The sequence below is a fragment of the Acipenser ruthenus genome, chromosome 28 (genome assembly GCF_902713425.1).
Source record: "Acipenser ruthenus chromosome 28, fAciRut3.2 maternal haplotype, whole genome shotgun sequence".
In the NCBI taxonomy this organism is placed as follows: Eukaryota; Metazoa; Chordata; class Actinopteri; order Acipenseriformes; family Acipenseridae; genus Acipenser; species Acipenser ruthenus.
Window position 1 is genome coordinate 2,227,326 of NC_081216.1, and position 22,631 is coordinate 2,249,956.

General features: G+C 42.4%; 1 protein-coding gene across 5 annotated transcripts; it reads left to right on the forward strand.

Annotated features, from left to right (window-relative positions):
* The first annotated feature begins 390 nt into the window (after positions 1 to 390).
* LOC117434873 (nfe2 like bZIP transcription factor 1b) lies at positions 391 to 22,105 on the forward strand. Of its 5 annotated transcripts, none has more exons than XM_059003280.1 (7): positions 392 to 622; positions 1,008 to 1,700; positions 3,729 to 4,784; positions 15,898 to 16,116; positions 16,658 to 16,747; positions 17,244 to 17,405; positions 17,543 to 22,105. In XM_059003280.1, the coding sequence occupies exons 3-7, from the start codon at positions 4,227 to 4,229 to the stop codon at positions 18,920 to 18,922; spliced, it is 2,409 nt and encodes an 802-aa protein (XP_058859263.1). In that variant the 5' UTR covers positions 392 to 622; positions 1,008 to 1,700; positions 3,729 to 4,226; the 3' UTR covers positions 18,923 to 22,105. The 5 variants fall into 5 exon arrangements, with proteins under 5 accessions (XP_058859266.1, XP_058859263.1, XP_058859264.1 ...); XM_059003281.1 differs by having other exon boundaries at positions 1,008 to 1,121; XM_059003283.1 differs by lacking the exon at positions 1,008 to 1,700 and having other exon boundaries at positions 391 to 622; positions 15,931 to 16,116.
* The last annotated feature ends 526 nt before the right edge of the window (positions 22,106 to 22,631 follow it).

Genomic DNA, 22,631 nt, shown 5'->3' on the forward strand with positions numbered 1-22,631 from the left:
GTTGGAAATCATTGGACTTGGGCGTTCATTTCCTCCAGGTCTCAGGAGACTGCGCCGTCAGATGTGTCAACGGTGCCTTTTTATTTCTTTGTTTTTTGTCCTTTTATATTAACGCCGCTACCACGACGTACCTGTTGACACTTGCAGCATATTGCACGACGCCAAGGCATTGCCGTTACCTGTCGTTTTCTACAATAAACATTTCTTTTTATTCTGTTGATCGCTTTGATTTCCAGACTTTTTTTTTTTTTTTTTTGCACTGCAAGGCTAATGTAGGTACACAAAAAAAACTCTCTCTCTCTCTCTCTCGAAATCAACGAGTAGCCCTTTAAGACAGCTGTATTAAAATGCATACAATATCTGTGCACGCTTTTTTTTGTGTGTGTGTGGAATCAAAACTGACGCGGTGACGTCACGCAACTAGGACGCTCTGGAATATTCCACGCCTGCGCACTGCGTGTGTCCGCGTGGTGTTCCACCAGGATATTCTGCAAGTCACGGTGGGCCTTGACAGGGGGGCGTTTGACACACAACGTTACTGTTAAAGAAAACTAGCCGCAAAAACGGAGTTCACGGCACAAGAGTCAAATCAGTACTGTAAACACTTAACCTGCGGCGGTCTGTAAGTATCAAAAAGATATACATGTTTTTTTTTTCTATTCACTTATCGCTCCGTAAACAAAAGCCGCCGGCGACACTTTTTTTTTTTTTTTTTTTATAATAACCGGATCATGTTAGCAAGTAGTAACAATAACAATGCGGATTTATTTAATGTTAGTTTCTGTTTAAAAATAAAAAAATAAAATGGTTGTAAAACATTTTAACGTCTAATACGTATTATATTTCTGACCCGGCGTGGTGGTGAGGTAAAATCTCGCTAGAATAATAATAATAAAAAAAACTAAAAAAAAAACGGTTTGTTTTTCTACGCCCCTCCCTGTCTGCCTTCCCCCTTGTTGAGAAACCCCACCCCTGCTTCAAGCTCATTGGTTGTTTGGCGTCAGAAGGCGGCCGCCGACAGTGTAACTTGGACTCTGATTGGTTTGCCACTTGTTGCTAGCGTGGTTTTCAACGGCGAGGGCGGAAGTGTGCCGGTTCGACATTTCCTGAATTGTTGTCAGGTTAGTTTTGGGGTTACGTAGAGGGTCTCCATGCTTGTGTGTTTTTTTTTGTTGGAGTTGGATGGATTCCGAGTACAGACAGCAAACAACAAACAACAAGGGCTGGTTGAGAGGAGGGTTTGAAGAGACGCAACATCACCTGAACAATACCAAGTCACTTTGGGAGGGGATTAAGAAATGACTGGGAGACTATATATATAATTCACCAGAAGCTGCAGCAATAATATATTTAATATATCTTCATATCATAAGCACAGCCTTGACTTGTTCCATAGACGGAAGGAGCGGTCTATAGATATTAATAGCACGTTCGCATTTATAATGTACAACAGTACGAGGACAGACATAGATTTACTTTGAATTTGTAGTAATATCATTTTTTTAAAAAAATTGTTAGCCTTCGACTAACGGAATGTGAACCCAAGGACGTTTTTTTTTAAAAAAAAAAATAAAAAAATAATACATGGCGAAGACTTCTCCTTTTTAGAATGCTGTGTTGGGGACATCTATTATTTCCTGAGCGATATTACAGTACAAGATTCTGAATGAATGTTTAAGAACTTGTGAGGACTAAACCAGGTATAATAATGTAACACAAAGCAAAAAGACTGATTGTTTGGTATTGTAATTTGTACCAACTGTGTGAAGTTAATACTGACTGTACTAGACTAGAGCACGTTGCTGTCTTTGTTTCTTACTGTACCGCAGCGTGTATTAAAATCACGCCCTTCACAGAGGTGTTGAAATTGTGATTTTTTTTTAATAGAAAACAAATCCGAGAAAAGTGAGCTCTATAAATGTGAACATGTTTTGTTTTCAGGGTTTTTTTTATGCTGTTGTCTTTTTAAGAGGTTCAGAAAATCTTAAGACTTGCTAGTAGCACTCTGTACAGAAATAGCCGGGTAATTGTATTTTAACTGTTTAATTGTTGACAGATCGGGGCCATGTCATTACCAGTGCATTAATAATGTAGTCTTTTTCAATTTGATGGCAATTTAAAAGAAACAAAACAAACACCGCTGTTGTAAATGTATGTGTACGCAGTCGATTATAACAAGTAAAATAAAGTTAACTTTTTTTTGAAAAAAAAAAAAAAAAAAAAAGGTGTTTCCTATGTGAACACGGAAACACACAATACATAATAATGCAATTATTGTGCAAATGCCAAATATGCATGTCCCGTTTATTCTAAAATACTGAACGTATTTATAAAATAAACAAACGTGTGTTTTAATTAAATAATCGTAAGCAGTGATAGTTACAGAACCAAACAGAGTTTAAAGAATTGAATGTAGAAACACTTTTTTTTTTTCCCCCAGACTGGTCTACACCGGTATTCGGGGCGTGAGTTAATCGGTAATCAATTCTGTAATAAAAAAGGTAAACCCAAGGAACGCTTTAGACAAGCTTGTATTGTTATTTTATACCGCCTAAGATCCTCTCTCTTGTTTCTGTTAAGAAGAACCTTACGGTAATTTTAATAATAACACGCTTGTCAGAAATCAAAATGCAAACGTAATGATACACTAAACACTGTACACCACCCTCAGCAAAAAGAAAAAAAACAAAACAACAAATTAACGAGCATTCTGACTTTCAGCACTTGTGGGGTGGTGACTACTACGCAATGCCCACACAGGGAGGGAAAAATGCAAAAATTCCCGGGTAACTGTGAAGATTGCATCACACACCATGCACACAAGCGCAAAGAAAACACGCCTTTGCCGTTCCAACCGGTTTCCATAAAGTAGGTCAGGTGACACTTGCAGCCTGGCTTTCCATCCTGGGAGCGGCTTCAGTACTTTTTCTATAACACGTGGTTCGACTTGCAGTTTTTAAAAGCGTGACAGAATCTAGAAAGATCATTGCTCAGAAAGCACTAAATAATTACCAGGGCTTTCATTTTCAGATACAGTGCGCTGGTCCTGCTGGGTTGAGTGGTTTGTTGGGAAGTCTCATCAGTTCCTCAGAGCAGGGGAGGCAGCTGTGTTCTCTGCAGAATGGCTAAGAGGCTAACCTGTACAACACAAGCAAAGCAGATTTCAGTTTTTATTTCAGTTAGTATTGCAGGAAGGCTTGGCGTGCTGTTAATTGAGCAGCTGTTTCCAAAAGGCTGTTAAAGTTTATTTATTTATTTATTTTTACTTCTACATTTTGTGTTTTATGAATAAATAAAAATAAAAGTTTGGTCAGCTACTTTTTGACAACAGCTTAGAACAGTTTTGTGAATATCAAATCGAATTGTAATCACAAAAACATAATTGTTTTAAGGACAATACACATAGTCATCATTGCATTCTTGCACAAGTTTTGAGAGGGCTCCTTTCCTGTATTAAAATTAATTATTTTTCCTTTTAATATAGATGCTTTTCTCTAGTTTCTGGCAGGACTAAATGGCAAAGACATTGATATCCTTGATTTTTTTTAAAATTACATTTTATACAGTCATGTTCTCTTGAGGAAGTGTCTTTTAAACAAAAACAAAAACAAATGTATATTTTTTTCTAATTTGCAGTCTTGCTTAATACAGTTATGTTTTTCTTGTCGCCCCCCCTTTTTTTCCCTTTTTTTCCTTTTTTTTTCCTTCTTCCCCCTTTTTCTATACAGGAGTCACGCGAAGAGGAAGAGATTGATTTGGGATCTTCGCAGGCAGGACAACTGCAGCACGACTTGCTGGTTTCTCGGTGCTGCTGCCCACAGGAAAAGCCTGCTCTGAGCTGGAGGAAAAACAGGCTGATTTCCGAAGTTGGAGCAGCAGCAGTTACTTTTCTCTTTGATTCCTTCAACTCTAAAATTAAAAAAAAAAAATCAACCCAAAACTATTGAGAGAGGAGGGGGGGTGTATCTCCTTCTTGAATTCTGACATTTTCTGAGAGGGAAAAAAATATATATACATCACCCCCCGGCCCCATCTCCACTAATCCCAAACCCTAAAGAAAAGAACAAACTTTACCGACCTGAGAACGCTTCCTATTTGAATATATATATATTTTTGTTATATAATTACAACAGTACTATTTATAATAAAGAAATCTCAGGAGCAGAGAGATTTTTTTTTTTTTTTTAATATATGTGTTTTTTATTAATACTATTCTCATTAAGACCATGCTTTACTTGAAGAAGTACTTGACGGAGGGTCTGATCCAATTCACCATCCTGCTCAGCCTGATCGGGGTGAGGGTCGACGTGGACACCTACCTGAGCTCCCAGCTTCCCCCGCTGCGCGAGATCATCCTGGGCCCCAGCTCCGCCTACACCCAGACCCAGTTCCACAACCTCCGCAACACGCTGGACGGCTATGGCCTCCACCCCAAGAGCGTGGACCTAGACTACTACTTCACCGCCCGCCGGCTGCTTGGCGAGGTGCGCTCCCTGGACAGGCTGCAGGTTCCCAGCACGGAGCTCAGCGCCTGGCTGGTTCACCGGGACGCCGAGGGCCCCGTGGTCTCCAGCCCGCAGTCCGGCAGCAGCTCCGGCATTGCCCTGGAGAATGCCAGCGGCGGGCTGGAGGAGGTGGGCAACCCTGAGGGTTCGGCCATGAGGGGCAACGGATCCCTGGACCAGGGCTACGTCCAGGAGTCGGAGGAGAACCTGGGGGCTGTGGCTCCGGAGGACAGCAATGAACTCCACAACGACAGCAGAAGCAACAACCTGACTAAAGAGGTATGGAACTGTGGGGCATGGTGGTGTTTATGATCAGGAGCCAGGAGTTTGAGCAGGGTTACAAACACACGTACAAGCCTTGCTGCACCCAGCCCCAGGTTTCAGAACTCCCTTCAATGAAGTCTGATTATTATTATTATTATTATTATTATTATTATTATTATTATTATTATTATTATTATTATTATTGAAATGATCAGGAGCCAGGAGTTTGAGCAGGGTTAGAAACTCGCGCTCGCCCTGCTGCACCCAGTCCTTAATTTTGGGGAAGGAAATAAGACTCCCATTGCACAGCAGTTTGATCGGTTCCTGTTTTTAGTATGAGTTTAATAAGGCACACCTGAGCTTGTTACCTATTGACTGGGGCTAATCAAGCATGTATTAAAAACTAGGAATGGGTGAAACTGCTATGCAATAGGAGTCTTATTTCCATCCCCAATGTGTCCTTCACATACTACTTCCTTCGCATTACTCATGAAAACTTACAGCCGTTAATAAAAATTCTGGGTCACTGCACCTGTAATAATAGTAATAGACAATGAGAAGATGTTTTGTAACCAAGTCTTATCGGTTCTTGCCAGGGTTTCTCTTACTGCCCTAACCCACAAACATCTCACCAAACAGGTATTTTTTATTATTTTTCTTTTAAACTAAACTGTTACACCCTAGCTAACTGCACAGGAGCCCAGAAAAATAGTACTTTTTTTATTGTACAGTAGGTGGGTTTGATGATTGTCAGTCTTAATGAAACCAGTATTTTCAAAGCTTTCTGTCTGATGGTTTGCAGCAGCATTCCTGTTTTTAAGGCTAGACGAACTGTCATGACTTTTGTTCCTTTGAAGACGAATAAGGAAGCCAGATTCTATTGAAATGCTTTGAATGGTTTTGTTTGAGACTCAGCCAAAGAACCTTGCTGTAGATACAAAACACATAAATATTTCCCAGGATGCCTTTCCAGGCAGTAAACCTGATGACCTAAGTGTTGCTGTTGCTGGGCTTTTTAGCTGTTTGTGTGGGTGTGTGCGTGAGTGTGTGAGAGTGATTGCTGCAGATTTCATGCAGATGAAGCTCCCTGCTGGCTGGGTTTTGTTTGCTCTGTTTCAGCCTTAAGAAAGCCTGATCTTCATCTCTGGCACCAGCCTGGCCTCCTCCTGCCTTTAACCCCAGCAGAACAGGCAACAGAGCTTCAATTCAGTACTGCATTTCTTGGCCAATATATACTAAATTATTATTATTTAATTATTTAGCAGATGAAGTTTAACTGGTAATATTATGGTTTAATATTCTCTCCTGTCCTCGTTGAACACACACACACACATATATAACGAGCCAGTAGTGATTGGGAGTGTCATCTTAACTAACAAATATTCCCTGCACAGATTTTGCTGCACTCTATATATACTCTTGTCTGTGTTTATACAGTAGGCGATGTATGTTCCATATATTTACAGACGTACACGACAGAACGGTGGTAACGTGAGCCTGAAATAAGCTCTTCTTGTTACATAGCAGTCCACCAAATTTGCTGACTTGTTCCGCTGACCCTGAATAGCGCACACTCCGCGCTTCAGCGACCTCGAGCACAAACAAGGATGGTTGAGGGGAGGCATTCCCAGTTTAGCATCGCTACAAAGCCGTGTCTGGATTCCAGTTAGTTCGCAGCTCTTTTTCTGTCGTGTGTTGTCTCTGCCTGGTCAAGTCTTGAGTCTCACTCTTCAGCGTTATTAATAGTAGCCTAATCCCAGAGCGCTGGTCTCCCCACAGCACGGTATTCATGATCAGCTGTAACATTTAAGAAAAAATTTTTTTTTTTTACTAAAAGCCAGGACGACAAGATTTGTAACCCCCGTTTTATTGGCCTGCAAGGGGGTTGCATATATCAGAACTCGAAATGAACGTACCAGCTGTGTCCAAAAGTTTTGCATCACTGAGAATTTTAGGATTGAGACCTAATTTAAAATAAATAAATAAATAAATAAAAACTATATGAACATAATTCAGATTTTTTTATGTCACATCATGTAATCAAAGAAACTACAAAATGATGTCTACCAGAATCCGTAATAGTAATTGCAGTATTTCATGTTGGATTTCGAAATATCAGATTTTTTCAGTTTTTCAGGAAGTATATGGACTGGACTGGGGACAACAACTACAAAGCGACATGCAATTCAATATGTTAACGGGCAGCAGTGTGGTGTAGTGGTCAGGGCTCTGGACTCTTGACCGGAGGGTCGTGGGTTCAATCCCAGCTGGAGGACACTGCTGCTGTACCCTTGAGCAAGGTACTTTACCTAGATTGCTCCAGCAAAAACCCAACTGTATAAATGGGTAATTGTATGTAAAAATAATGTGATATCTTGTAACAATTGTAAGTCGCCCTGGATAAGGGCGTCTGCTAAGAAATAAATAAAAATAAAAATAAAAAAATAAATTAAAATAACATTATTCAGCAGGCTTCATTTGACTTTATGAAGCAAAATTAGTTAATTCTGTAGGGGATGCAAAACCTTTGGCCCTAGCTGTACACCGGTCCTGTTATTTGCCCTTGAAGCGCCATTGAAAGCATGTGCTGTTGACTGGCAGCAGAAGCAGGTGCTAATGGGAGGTATTGTGCAACACGGCCTGTATATCCAGGGAGGCTTGGCAGTGAGAGCCCAGCACACGTGGGGAAAGCGATCCTCGTTCCAGACATGCCGTTGCAGTACAGGCTGACTCGAGAACACCTCTGGAAATTTTGTTTGTGTAACTGATCCGGGTCTCGGGGGATGATAAACAACCTGCATGTTCTCCCTCAGCCAGAGGTTCGAGTTTGGAAGCCACTATCGTAGCCTGACCTGTATAGCTCTGGCCAAATGTTTTGCATCACTGAGAATTAAAAAAAAAAAAAAAGTACAGTAGTGGTGTTCACGTGTCTGGGGATAGCTCTCAAAATTAGAAGCAAACCACAGGGGTTTAAGTAAGACTCCCATTGCGTAGCAGTTTGATCCATTCCTGGTTTAACCATGATTTTAATAAGACACCTGAGCTTTTTATCTATACACTGTGTGGCTAATCAAGCTCCTTGTAAAACCTGGAGTGGGTGAAATTGCTACGCAATAGCAATTCAATATGTTAATGTAACATTATTCAGTAGGCTTCATCCGACTTTATGAAGCCAGATTAGTTAATTCTGTAGGGTGTAACATTTCTTGCCGTGAATTTTGTTGCTGTGAATTTGTCCGCAGTGGGACAATCGGCTACATTAAGCTGCAGATGTTTATTGTTTTCAGAGTATCAGTACCATTATGACTTTTCGGTAGATTTAGCGTTCGCTGGGAATTCAGAAGTGGGTAGAAATGAGAGAGTGGTGATGCAGACTGCACTGGCGCGTCTCTGTGTGAAGCTATTGGACCAGCACCCATGTGTGTGTGGGTGTGGGGGTGTGCGCGTGTCTTAGCTTGGCCGGCTCTCCGCAGTATTGAAGTGTCCTTGAGAGGGATTCGCAATGGCACTGTTCGCTTTGTTTAATCACAAAGCTCAAGTTGCAGCGTTGGAATACAGAATACCATCTGTAAGCTGAGCAGACCCTTGGTCTCGCCCCTGGAGAAAGTCTCTGAGTTCCCTGGCGCGGTTTTTATTAGATAAGGAGTAAATCGTGTTCTTCTTTTTAGTTGCCATGGATGCACCGACTCCCGCGCTTGTACCGCCCAGTCTAACTGTTTCCCTCGAATATAACCACTCGTTCAGGCCGGCTCTTCTCTTTCACTGTCACCCCAGTACCAGCTCACTTGAGTGTTAGTGCTCACTTAAGCATGCCAAGCTAGTGCCTGGCCAATGCTGAGAGAGCACACTTAAGTGAATGCCAGCACTCAAGCAGTGTTCCTGCACATAGCTGTGAAGTCTTTTGAATAAATTATTTTGTGTAAAATCATTTTTAATATATATATATATATTTGTTGGGGTTGGTGGAGGACTGACGGGCAGAGATTTCATTCAAATACATATACTGAGAAAGTTGCCACCAGAAGAAGGTAGAAGCCAAAGCATTGTGGATTTATCTGTGTGTTTATATATTGCATTCCTCCTTGCTCTCATCCCTGGTATGGTGCAGCCACAGTGGCTCCCAGTCCCATATCACTGCAGGGATGAAATTAAGACTCTTATTGCATAGCAGTTTCACCCATTCCAGGTTTTGCAACAAACTTGGTTAGCCACAGTGTACAGGTAACACGCTCAGGTAGGTGTGTCTTCTTAAAACCAGGAATGGCTTAAACTGCTATGCAACAGGAGTCTTATTTCCAACCCTTCATTGAGTCACACTGCTATCCTCTCTCTATCTCTCTATCAGTACTGTGGTTTTAATGGAAAAACCCCTGCCTGCTCCTCAGCAGTACACATTCCCCCTGCTCTGCCCACACACAGCTCTGCACTGCCTGCCTCCTCCAGTGCAGCCTCCAGCTTTGCGAAGGTTACAGCCGGGAGATCTTATTTATACTGATCAATAAACTCAATTAGGAGATGCGTCAGCCTGCTGTCAGAGCAAGCGACAGGCAGGCAGGCAGGCAGACAGACAGACAGACAGACACACAAACACATTCCCTTGTTGCTGGTCCTGCTACTTAACGAGGCTCCTAAATCGGATTCTTTACAGTCACGTGACTTTCATTTGTGGCTGGCTGTATCTCCACTTCCATCCAGTCAATAATAAAGGGCGGAGTGTAATAATTTGAGGTTAGTAGTCCTGTGGCTGAAAGCTGTCCTGGACTCTTGCCAGGCAGCTTCTGAGCTGGGGATTGGAAAATGGACAATGCAGGTAGAAAGGGGAGAGAAAGAGAGAGACCAGGGATGGAAATGAGACTCCCATTGCATAGCAGTTTGATTCATTCCTGGTTTCACTATGAGTTTAATAAGACACACCCGAGCTTGTTAGCTATACATGGCTAGCTCGTAGTAAAACCTGGAATGGTTGAAACTGCTTGGTGGTCCAGGGGTTTAAAGAATGGGGCTTACCTGGAGGTTCCTGGTTTAATCCCAGCTCAGCAAATCCTGAGCTGGGATTAAACCAGGTCCTATTGTAAGTGACTCTGATGAATAGTTCACCCCTTAGTCTCTGTAAATTACTCTGGATAAAATAGGCTTATTTCCATCACTGGAGTTGTTTAAAATTTTATAGTGGTTTTAATCTTAATGTGTTATTTTATTTAATTGCATTCCATGGAATTGTAGGAATTTTTTAGTACACCCCACAAAAACAGTTCAGTAATTATTTAAAATCATAATTTAATTAATCAGTTAACTCAAGTTGTAATACTTGCATTTTAAAAATCAAAATTAAGCTCTGTAACATCTGTCTTCCTTCCTGATTTTGTGTGGTGGTGTTTTTTTTTTTTTTGTATTTTTTTTTAATGCTGTTTGTTCGGCTCACTCCTGACCTAGTTTCAGTGTGTGTGTTGATCACAGCATGCTCTTATTTTGCTTGGTGCTGAACTCGGTGTCCTGGTTATTCAGAGTGCAAGGAGAAGCTTAATGAAGGTATACACTGACAACCCCCCCTTGCACTAAACCAATCACATTGCAGTTCTATTAATGCTGCTCCGCACTGGAGAATGAAAACAGAAAACAAGCCCTTTCTATTCCTGGCTCTCTGCTTGTCCTTATGTGCCTGTTTTTCATTTTTAGAGTTTATTATAGTACATCTCTCCGTTTTTATTTTTATTTTTTTAACCTGGAAAGGACCCCTCAGGATTCGCATCTCATTTTACAGTTTAACACAAATAGATAGCGTTATAAAAAATAAAGTTATGTGCAAATTAATGGAAATATATGACAATGGACAAGCGAGGGATAGCAGTAGCAAACTACATTGTTTAGTTGATACAGTAGCATGAAGGGCAACTAGTTTCTGTGTGCGTACAATGCAGCGCTCCCTCCCTCGCAAATGTGGTTCATTCAGTCAGGCCATGTTGATAGTAAATAGCCTATATACTTTGCTGTGTGCAAAAAATTATAAATTATATATTATATATATATATATATATATATATATATATATAATATATAATATATAATATATAATTTATAATTTTTTTTTCTGTGTGTGTCAGACATATAGCGAAATACTGAGTTAGGGTATGTGTGAGCTCTCTGCTGGACACGTTTTTTGGTTATTTCCATGCAGCAAAACCACGACCCGCACATTTTGGCACCTATTCTCCCTTCCGTTGGCAGACTGTCCGTGCTGCCTGGGTAAAGGCCAGGTTGAATTGCAGCGATCAAGGCAAAGTGCTTCAGGGGGTCAGGACTACCAGGTCTGCTCGGTGGAGCTTTGCGATGAATGGATGCTTGTGTAGCGGCCCGCCCATCCCAGGGTACTGCTCGGATCATTGGCAGGGCAACTTAAGGGAGGGTTTTCATTGGCATCCTGGTACTTGCGTTTTAAACCCTCCACACTGCACTGAACATAGTAATGCTACAATTCACACCCCTCTGTTAGCCTGCCGTAGGTGAATTGCATGCCCAGAGAGAGAGGCTGTCACTGTTACGTGTTTGTGTTTAGCAACTGTCTTTCTCTTTCGCTCTAGAGGGGAGTCTAGCTCTCCGGTGCAAGTCTTTTACTTATTATAGAGCTGTGTGTTTATGCCTTTGCAGATTTTTAAATATATATTTGTATGATTGCAGCTTCTAATGCAGTATACCAATCTCTGCCTTCATTAACCCTTTGCGGTCCATTGTCGGACTGGGTCCGACATTGCAATTATTCCTCACAGGTCCTTTGTCGGACTGGGTCCGACATCATTATAGCAACGCAATAAACGTGTGTTTAGTCGTTTTTTCTCCGGAAAAAGCCGAGAAAACCATTCAATTGCCGAGTGGTAGCGACAGGAGCCGAGACAAGTCGGGGGGAAAAAAAAAAAAAAAAAAAAAAAGGCGTATTTCATGAATAGTCATACATGGTATCAGGTATCAGATAATGGGCGTCCATAGTAAACAAGCTGGCTAAGTGCGTCAGCGCACTGAGACTATCACGGACATTTGCAGAGCTTTTTTCAGATGTTATAGTAATAAAATAATGACTTGGATCGCATTATTGAGGAGTTTGGTGATAAAACGAGTGATCTGGAGATGATCGATCGGTTTTTACGACTATTATTATTATTATTATTTATTTCTTACACAGCTGAACGCTGTAGCAAACAAAAGGCTGGGGCGGGGCTGGAGATGCCTAGTGTGTGCTTTGTTGATATGCAGGGCCATTTAAACCCGTTTGACTGTGAAAAAAAATACTTTTAAACAGCGCGTATAAAATTAACTGCGCGTGTGAAAATTAATTAGACCTGGCGTGCCTGACGCGCGATTAATAAATGGACCGCAAAGGGTTAATTCAGATTAATGGACATTTCTGAGCAAGGTCAATGCACACAAAGGCTGTACCTGGCAGTTTCTGAGAGAAAGCGACAGAAACTTAATGATGGAAATAAATATGCAGGTACCAGGGACCGAGGAATACATATTTAATCTGCTGTATTTGAAGATTATAATTGATAACGATGTCCCCATAAGCCTATTCAAAGATGGGAATAACTCCTTATTGAATAGCAGTTCCACCCATTCCCTGTTTTAATACAAGCTTGATTAACCACAGTATGCAGGTAACAAGCTCAGATGATGTCCTTATTAAACTTGCAGTAAAAACCAGTAATAGATCAAACTGCTAAGCAAATGGGAGTTTTATTTCCACCTCTGCTGTTTCACAGAATAGACCTTATACAGGGCTGCTGGGTCACATCCAAACAGCTTTGGTCAGCCGCTTTGCGCGTCCTGCACTGTGTTTATTTGTAACACAAACTGGAGCATACCCCCCCCTCTTTCACAACCATCTCTCTTGTTTAGTGCCTGTGCTGTATTGTAAACAGCCTGCCCCCTCCCTCCCTCCCTCTCTCTCCCTCCACCCCCACAAGACTGATACCCCAGTCCGTCTCTGCGTTTGACAGAGACAGACACACTCAGGACAGAGGTCCAGTTATTTCAGCCTGCTTGCAGCTTTAAACAGGAGGCAGGGATGAAGATGATGAGATGTCCTTTAAATAATGTGATTCACAGGTGTACTATTTCAAACATCAGCTCCGGGTGGGGGAGTGGTGCATTGTGGCAGCCCACCAGCAGCAGTGGGATTATTTTAGTATGCTGCATGCTTGAGGAGGGAAGGTGTAAGGGGAGGAAGGTTTGGGGGCTAAGCAGGAAAAAAATCATGTATGGATGCGTTTTCTGGGAGTCGGGATGCTACGCCTCTCCCTCTGGGTTTGTTTAGTTCAGGAGCGAGGGGAGTGGTGACGTGCAAGGCAATGCAGCAGCAGCAGCAGCAGCAGGGAGCCACCGGAGATGAGAAAGGTAACGCCTGCCTGGGAGATTGGAGTTAACACCTCGCGTGCCAGAGTAGGGCTTGGCCGGCTAAACGGTTAGAGCCAGTTGCAAACAACAAAAAATATTCGGGACCCTGGGGGGTTGGAAGTTAATAACTGAAGTGGTGATAACAGTAATAGCAGCAACGTTGGTAAGGTTGGCCAGAGAGCAGGACTGCTGTACCAGTCCAGGGGGGTGCTGGGTATGCATAAAAGAGAATTGGGATAATTACCCATGACAGGTAAGCAAACGTCTTTTACCGATCCGGCAGTATGTAACCCTCCCGACAGTGACTGGACAGGGTATCTGGTGCTGTGCATGTAGAGATTTAACCCCTTGAGGGGCGGAGGCAGGTGTACCCGGGACTTCCTGTTTCAGTATCTGCAGACTGCTCCGAGGTGCAGAGATCCTAGAGCAGCTATTTTCATTTTTGGATGTTTGATAAAATAAATATCCCTTTCAGTCACTGTGTTCACAATTGTACCCGTTTCCTGTCTATGTATCTGTTTAATAATGCAATTGGCCGAGTGCCGCCCTGGGGCGGGGGGGCTTAGGTCGGCCAGGGTGTCCTTGGCTCACCGCGCACTAGCGACCCCTGTAGTCCTGGCTTGTCTGTAAGCTGCCCAGAGCTGCGTTGTCCTCTGACGCTGTAGCTCCGAGGTGACTGCATGTTGAGTCTGCAGTGTGAAAAGAAGCGGTCGGCTGACGGCACACGCTTCGGAGCACAGCGTGTGTTCGTGTTCGCCTGAGTCAACGCAGGGGTGGTAGCGGTGAGCTGAGCCTAAAAATAATTTGCTATTCCAAATTGGCGACTACTAAATTTAAAATAAATAAATAATGCATTCATGTTTTATTTATTTATTTATTTATTTATTTATTTATTTATTTTCCCCAAAACTTATGGCAGGACAACTTCTCAAACTCCATAGAGTTCACACATGACTGTTAAAAAAAAAAAAAAAAAATAAATAAATAAATAGAAAATGTGACTGAAATATGTAATTCGTTAAATTTCCTATGAGAGATTATATATATATATATATATATACCAAAAAAAAAACTAAATAATTTGCATGGATAAATAAAACATAGCAAGTGAAGGACTGGTCCTTTTAAAGTATTAAGCTGCAGAGCACTCCTTCGGATGTTTCTCTCTCTCTTTCTCCCAGCTCTGCTCTGTGCAGCTGGGCAGAGCCCCCTCCCCCCACATGCAGACCAGCTTGGTGCCACTGAGTGATCCAAACAGGCACAATACAAAGGCAGACATGCAGCAGCGTGTGAATCAGAACTGGATACGCTGTGATTGTGCTAATGCAGCATGCCGTCAGGCGCGTTTATCAACACTGAACGCGTTAGTCAGGCTCCTCTGGGGACAAAAATATAAATAAAATGCTTGATCTGGCTGTTTTAAATATTCAATACCAGGTTGAGTCAAACGTGAAGGGAAGAGACAGTGCTGTGCAGTGTGCGATTCAGAGCGGTTGACTCAGACTTCTGGGACCCTGCCAAAAAAATGGGTGGGTGGGGGGGGGCAGGTGCTATTTTTAAGTTCATTCCTGCAGTAAGGACACATCACACAAATTAGGTCTGATTTGCTAACCCTGTCCTCCAAGTCCTGAGTGCAAATACATGCAGCCTTTAATTTAAACCTAACCCCCGTACATCACTATACTTGAAACTTCATTATTTGATGGTGGCCCCTTTTTTAGGCATATTATTGATATGACCAGGTGTTAGGAATTTGAGCAGTCAGACCCCCTTCTAAACCTCCTCTGAACTGATTTGCACTTTCAGCATAGCAGACCGAACAAGTCTTTTTGTGAGTCTACTGCAGGAGTCGTTCACGCAGCTGCAGCAAAGAAACGGTTTGTTTAACGGAGCTCTGATCTCTCCTGGCTCCTGAGCATTTAAATAGTAATGTACTTTATTGAGGGCAGCTCTGGTAACCCAAGACTGGGTGCAGGGCTAGTGTGAGTTTCTAATCTAATTAATCTGTTGCAAGTCAAGTTTGTTTCAAGTTCAAGTTATAAATGGCATCGCAGAGTCCTGTAATAGCTCAGAAATCAAAACCAAAATTACTAAAGGGATTCCCCCCTTTTTATTTATTTTTTCCTCTTTACAAGCAGTATGTAAACCAAAAACTATTCAGTTTGATTTTAAAACTCAAGCCAGAGCTGTGTTGAAACTTGCTATAAAGGACACTGTTTAGCACCAAGTACATGTGTTGTGTACAGTACAATGCAGTCAATACAATACAATACCAATGTAGTTTTATACAGCACCCTTCACGCCATGGCATCCCAGAGCGCTGTACAAAGTTAAAAACAAAACGAGAGCTCATGTGTACAATACACTCCAGCTACAACCGATTTATACAAAAGCACATAAATAAAAAGAAAGTATGTTATTCAATTTAGACTTAAAAAGAATCCAACGTTTCAACCTGCCTGATGTCATCCACAAACGAGGAGCAAAAAGCTCCGTCTCCAGCTGATTCTTTGTTTTCTGAACTCTAGGAACGAGTAGGAATAGTTAAGTTCTTACGGTGACTTTAAGATGAGTTTGGTAACTCGCTGGTAACCAATGGAAGGACCTAAGCCCTGGAGTAAAGTCGGTTCGCTGGGTTCCCTCTCATCATTCTTCTCATTGCTACTCATTGCAGAGCTCCGGTGATGTTGGGTTTTAAAATTCTGATGGGAAGGGGGTGGGTGTGTGTGTTTCGTGTTGCTAGGATATCGATCTGATTGACATCCTGTGGCGGCAGGACATCGACCTGGGAGCGGGGCGAGAGGTGTTCGATTACAGCAGCCGTCAGAAAGAGGAGGAGGAGGAGGAGAAGAAGAAGCAGAGCGAGGAGGAGGAGCCGACGGGAGATGGCTGGAGGAACGGCCTGAACCAGCTGGGGGAGGGGCCTGTGGACGGAGAGACCGGAGAGTGCATCCCACAACAGGTAGGGATGGAAATAAGACTCCCGTTGCACAGCAGTTTGCTCCACTCCTGGTTTTAAGTTTAGACACACACCTGACCCTGTTCCCTGTACACTCTGGGGCTAATCAAACTCTTATCAAAACCTGGAATGGGCTTGAGAGTATGATATTCAAAGTGAACTTCTGTTTTAGTGGTTTTTTTCCCCATTTTTTTAAATGACTCAATAATATCCAAGGATATCCTGTAATTATCCAGCTCCTTTTGAATTCATAATTCTGCTTTCTAGTCAAGACCTGGCCTGTGTGGAAATGCTACGCTAAGCCTCTTAACTGTATCCCTTATAATAGTTCCCCCGTAGTAAAAGCATAGCAAAGTGTAATAAAGCATTGGTAAAGAACAGTGAGGTATGCAAAGCATATTCATAAACATGGCAAAAACCAGGTTAAATGCATAGTAAAACCATTAGAAAAGAATGGCCAAACTGCAAAAATACAGTGAAAAAATACAGAACTTTGTATAAGGGATACAGTAGCACTAAAATAAACTTCTGTTTCTCCCAACAGTTGCCCAGCCTTGTGGACCGAACCGCCCTGTCTCTACAAGAGTGCCTGAGACTGCTGGAAGCCACCTTCCCTTTTGTAGAAGAGACTGAGGTATTGAATGCATTATTTTTCAGTTGTTTTAAAGGTGGTTAGAGGACTCCTCTCGCATTGCGATGACGGTCGTGAATCTAATCGAATGTTAGGCAATAGTCTTCAGTAATCGATGCACTGGGAACAGCAATCTGAGATGAGAAGCAAAAAATAAGTGTAGACTTTTCTAAACTCTCGAAATACAAATGAAAACATGCATATGATTTATACACATAAAATAATTTATGTATTGAGAAAACTGTTATTAAAAAGCAATAATTCATTTAGATTCTGCAATTTCACATCGAAAAACAAACAAACAGAAGAGCTCTAGTCTTTCCTAGCTCCGCACAATGAAAAGCACATACTTTCTCGTAGCTGGAAATAGGGCGTTAATGAATTGATTTTTAATAAATTAATTGAGGCTTGCAATATAAAAGCCGTAGAGATTAATAATCCGTTCTTATTGATTTGATTTTGTGTTTTTGTTTTCATTTATTTTTTGCTCCACCTGTAGTTCCCAGGCTCTGTGTTTCCGGTACTGGAGGACTCCAGTGAAGAGGGGCCCTTCACTTCCAGCTCCCAGGGACCCCTGCTCTCCCCCCTGTTGCCCGAGACTGACTCTCCCCTGGACCGGGAGCAGCAGTGGCAGGATATCATGGCCATCATGGATCTGCAGGTCAGAGCTGGTTTATCTGAGTTCTTTACTAGCAAGTTGCAGTGGTTAAAGAAGGGTAACTGTTTTCATATGCTGACCAATGCCTGTGTGTGCTTGCGTGCGTGTATGGACTGTAACCTTTTATTTGTCCCTTGCAGGACATGGAAGTAAACGAAGCCGCTGACCCATCTTTCAACACCAGCAGCGCCAGCAGCAGCAGCGGAGTGGACATGGGGTCCCTGACTGACTTCAGCCTCTCCGCCCACACCCCCATCAACCAGGACGTGAGCCTCCACCAGGCCTCCCTGCCCAGCTGCAGCCAGGACTTCCCGGGGGGCTTCTTCAACCCCGAGCTCGGCTCCTGCCCCATGGAGGCTGTGGGGGCCGGCCCCCCCACCGCCCTGCTCTGCCTCTCCTCGGGCAACTCCAGCGACGTCAACTCCACCTTCGGGGCGACCAACCTGACAGACGTGCTCCTGCCCCCGCGGCTCAACGGCTCCTCCAACGGCACGGGGCTGCCGGACCCGCTCACCGGGCTGCTGGAGGAGGCCCTGCTGGACGAGATCAGCCTGCTGGACCTGGCCCTGGTGGAGGGGTTCAACCCAGCCCAGGCCTCCCGGCTGAGGGAGGAGTTTGATTCCGACTCGGGGCTGTCACTGGACTCCAGCCAGAGCCCCGCCTCACCGAGCGGCTCCGAGACCTCCTCTTCCTCATCTTCGTCATCATCGTCTTCGTCGTCCTCCTCCTCGTTCTCGGAAGAAGGGGCGGTGGGCTACAGCACGGACTCGGAGGCGGTGGATTTCGAGGAGGGGGGCGCGGTGGGGGGTTGCTACCAGCCCGAGTTCAGCAAGTTCTGCCGCATGAGCTACCGGGACCCCTCCCGGTTCGGCCACCTCCCCCAGCTGGAGCACGTGGCCCACAACCACACCTACAACCTCGCCCCGTCCCCCACGGACCAGTCCCCTGCCCCTGGAGGGGTGGGAAAGAAGGGAGCGGGCAGGGAGAAGCAGCAGCTACAGCAAGACTTCCTGGACAAGCAGCAGAGCCGAGATGAGAGGAGAGCCCGGGCCATGAAGATCCCCTTCTCCAACGAGAAGATTGTCCACCTGCCCGTGGAGGAGTTCAACGAGCTGCTGTCGAAACACCGTCTGAGCGAGTCCCAGCTCGCCTTGGTCAGGGACATCCGCCGCCGCGGCAAGAACAAGATGGCAGCCCAGAACTGCCGCAAGAGGAAGCTGGACACCATCCTGAACCTGGAGCAGGGCGTGGAGGCGCTGCGCAGGGACAAGGCGCGGCTGCTGCGGGAGAAGGTGGAGTTTGTCCGCTCCCTCAGGCAGATGAAGCAGAAGATGCAGAGCCTGCACCAGGAGGTGTTCTCCAGGCTGCGGGACGAGAGCGGGAGGCCTTACCCGGCCGGAGAGTTCTCCCTGCAGTACAGCAGCGACGGCAGCGTCCTGCTCGTGCCCAGGAGGCTCCGCGACGAGCAGCAGCAGCCGTCCAGGAAGCCAGAGAAGAAACAGAAAGAAAAGAAGAAGTGAGATTGCTGATTTCAAACAAACAAACAAACATTTTTTTTTACATATATAAAGTACATGTTACAGAAAAGTATGTAAATAAAGAACTTTTTTTTTTAAGGAAATAATATCCGTAATTTTTTTTCGACCCTTGTCCTGGGAAAGAAGAAAAAGAAAGGAAAAGCACAATAAGTTGGATGCTTTTAGGATTTATGAGAAAAAAAAAAAAAAGTAAAGGATTTCAAAATAAGACAGACAAAAAAAAAATGGAAGGAACTTACAGAAAATGAAATCTGTCTCAGAACCGATGGCTGCAGGTCAGTTTGGAAGGAGATGGACGGTTTGGCTTGGGTTGTTTTTTGAAGAAGGTGGATAGAAAAAAAAAAAAAGGACTGGTCCAAGTTAAGAGAGTCAGGGTCCAAACATGTAGAAAAAATGCTCACCCATTGCAGCTGCATCAGGTTAAACACACGCACACACACAAATTGCAAGTCCAGTTAAGTGGGAATATCTAGGGGTGTCATTATTTGCTTTGTAGGATTGAGGGTCTTTTTATATATATATATATATATAAAAAAAAAAAAAGTATTGGAGAAGGTTCCAGGGGCGGGGGTCGTTCAAACAGGCTAGAGGCTAAGCCAGAGCAGGTCTGGGCTGTGTTGTTGGAGGTGGGTGTGAGTTTACCGGGGGGGGGGGGGGGGAACAAAAGAAAGAACTTTAGGGTTTTTTTTGCCAATGTTTGTTTATCAAAAATTGTATGGTCTCAAGCAGTTTCCATCTTCCATTATAATTTCCTTCCCGCCTTATTTTTGCTTAAAAAAAAAAACCAAAAAAAACCTTTTGAAGAACTTTAGTTGCGATTTTAAACAAATGATCGAATGACGCGAAAGTGCCGCGGTGGTGTGCTTGGAGTGAAGTGCCGGTCCTTCTCCCGCCTTGGAGAAAGGCGCTGCGTTCATCATGCAAGTGGTATAAAATAAGCCATGGAGGGGGATGACTTTCGGAATAACCGAAATGTGGCCAAAACAAGTCGTGGAAAGTGGATGGACTGAGGAATCGGAGCCCCTTGCTGGTGGAGGAGGAACTGTTGCTAAACCTGCCATTGTATATCTGTGCATAATTTTATATACACAGTATGTAGGGCTTGGCTGCACCACGCAGTGGCTGTTGGAGCGTATGCAGATTACTGCACAGGTCCCATACACCAGAGTGAAGAGAAACTGTGTTTTGAATGCAAGACTTGCAGCTTCAAACTCAACAACCGTGCATGTAGGCCACTGCCTTATGTATTACACACATACATACATGCAAAAAAAAAATGTATGTAATGTATTACATTATTATTATTATTATTATCATTACTGAAGTCTCCAGCCCTGGTATGCTGATTGTAAAACATGAATCCGCCATGTCCCTCAACTCGGCACAACTGGGCAGATGTTGATAAGACGATTATAATGTGCCGCATGCAGGGACGGGGGAAAAAAATATTATTATTATTGATGTCTCTTTTTGTATAGCTGAAAAATAAAAAAATAACGATTTTTTTTTTTTTTTTTTTTAGAGGCTGAAACCACTTATTTAATATTGGAGAAAATAAAATGGTAATACAGTGAAACTTTGATTATCTGAACCACGGTTATCGGTACAGCCCCTTGTCAACCTGTCCTCTTCTGCCCTGTTTGCAAAGAAAAGAAGCTAACCAACCTTCAATCTCTGGTAGCTGCAGAACAATACAGTACTGTAGGTTAGATATTTACAGGCAAAGGGGGGTCATTTATATCTCTTTAGGAGGTTTCTTGATTGGGAAGGTCATGTAAAAAACTTCTGTCATAATTCGATTATCAGAACAATAAGATTTCTTGAACACCCTCCATTTCCCAATTGCTTTGTATAAGTTCTACTGAATAGTGTCCCCCAAATTATTATTATTTATTATTATTATTATTATTATTATTATTATTATTAGTAGTAGTATTATACATGAAAGTTTCTCATGTTCCAACAAAAAAAAGGCCATTGCAACCGCAGGCTTGTAACAAGTAGACGTGACTGTTTCAGGTGGCAGAAAAATAAACTGGGCCATTTTATTGTATTTTTTGGGCATGGATAGTGTGACAGTTGAACCCACAGTGGCTTTGTCAATGATGACCGTTACAGTAGGTTTGAATCATTTAGGTGAAATTGAATTTGTATTACAGTACAACTGAATAATGACCAAGTTACTTGGAATAAGAAAGCTCTTGCTGTGTACAAAATTGGTGTCATACATACAGTGCGATTAGTTAAATAGCAAAACTACAATACAGCTAGCTCTTCAGCGTAGTGCTCTAGTTACTTATGATCTACAAGTATGTTACACATGTATTAAAAAAAATTAAGATGGCACTCAATATTATAGTAATTGAATTAGCGGTCCAAAGCCTGCAGCTGTCCATGGGCAAAACTTATAAAAGACGCACATGCCTTTGCTTCATGGAATAATTTATATTTATATTTATATATATATATATATATATATATATATATATATAAATTGTCCAATGAGAATGTTACGCACAGGGTGTTGGAAAATATCACATTTTGGGTTGCAGTTGAATTTTTCGTTTTAATAATTTTACCTAAATGAATAGGGATGAAACACTGGAATTAAAGATAAAAGACGAGTTTTGCTACCAGAAAAAAAAAAAATATATATATATATATATTGTTTTTTTTAATTCACTGTAACAAGTATATTCACTACAGTACTTGAAATGTTATGCTTAATTACATAGTTTTTTTTTTTTTTTTTTTTTTTTTTTTTTTTGGGGGGGGGGGGGGGGGGTCAGGCTTAAATAATTATACACTGGGATTCAAAATAAATAAATTCCAAACCACTTTTTTTAAATATTGCTTTTATGTATATGTATGTATGATTATATACAATTACACATACATTTCTCTCTTTTCCCCTTATGTTTGTTCTGTAAATATGTTAATGTTTTGTTAGAAATCTGGTTTAAGTTGTACCATTTGTATTCTTTGTTTGTATAGATACCTTAGTGTGTGCTGTAATTATTTTTTCTCTCCGTCTTTTACGTTTCGATTTCGGTTGTATATATATATATATTTTTTTTGTGGTTTTGTTTGGTTTTACTTTTGAATGTCTGCTGGCAATCTGGGATTGTTATTTTACTGAGTAATAAAATCCGGTTTTATTTTCAACTGTGACGACTGTATTTTTATTATATATTATATATATATATATTACACTATGGTAGTCCTATCCTGTTTGATCATTTGTTTAAACGAAATAGGCGGTGAATTGTATTTTATGCGACGAGATCGTCTTCTCGCCACAAGGTGTCGTTGTTATCGTAATTGACGCCGGTTCGAGGGTTGTTATCGCTGCATCATTTTGCCGGTAACCGGTGGCGTTGGAGCGGAACGTATCAAAAATAAACACAAAAAATATCCAACAAAACGGTCAACTGACACGAAGAGAAAGCAACACGCAACTGAGGGGAGAAAGTGTGATGGAAACGGGAAATTGACGAATTTGAGCTGCGGCGGCGTGTGCCGTTACAGGCCTACTCCCAGAGTAAGATATGTTTGTTAATTTATTTATTGATTTATTTATTTGTATAAAACTGAATACAAAACCATCCCTATAGAGAGAGTACTTTTACAATGTATAATTAATTCTGGGGCTAGGTGGTGCTCATTAACAATATTATGGGAACCAAGAACG

Excerpts from the sequence above, each read along its gene's own strand:
- LOC117434873 (XM_059003280.1), top strand. The coding sequence starts at position 4,227 with ATGCTTTACTTGAAGAAGTACTTGACGGAGGGTCTGATCCAATTCACC. Across the intron at positions 16,748-17,243 it reads CTTTTGTAGAAGAGACTGAG|TTCCCAGGCTCTGTGTTTCC; the intron begins GTATTGAATGCA and ends CTCCACCTGTAG. Across the intron at positions 17,406-17,542 it reads TGGCCATCATGGATCTGCAG|GACATGGAAGTAAACGAAGC; the intron begins GTCAGAGCTGGT and ends TGTCCCTTGCAG.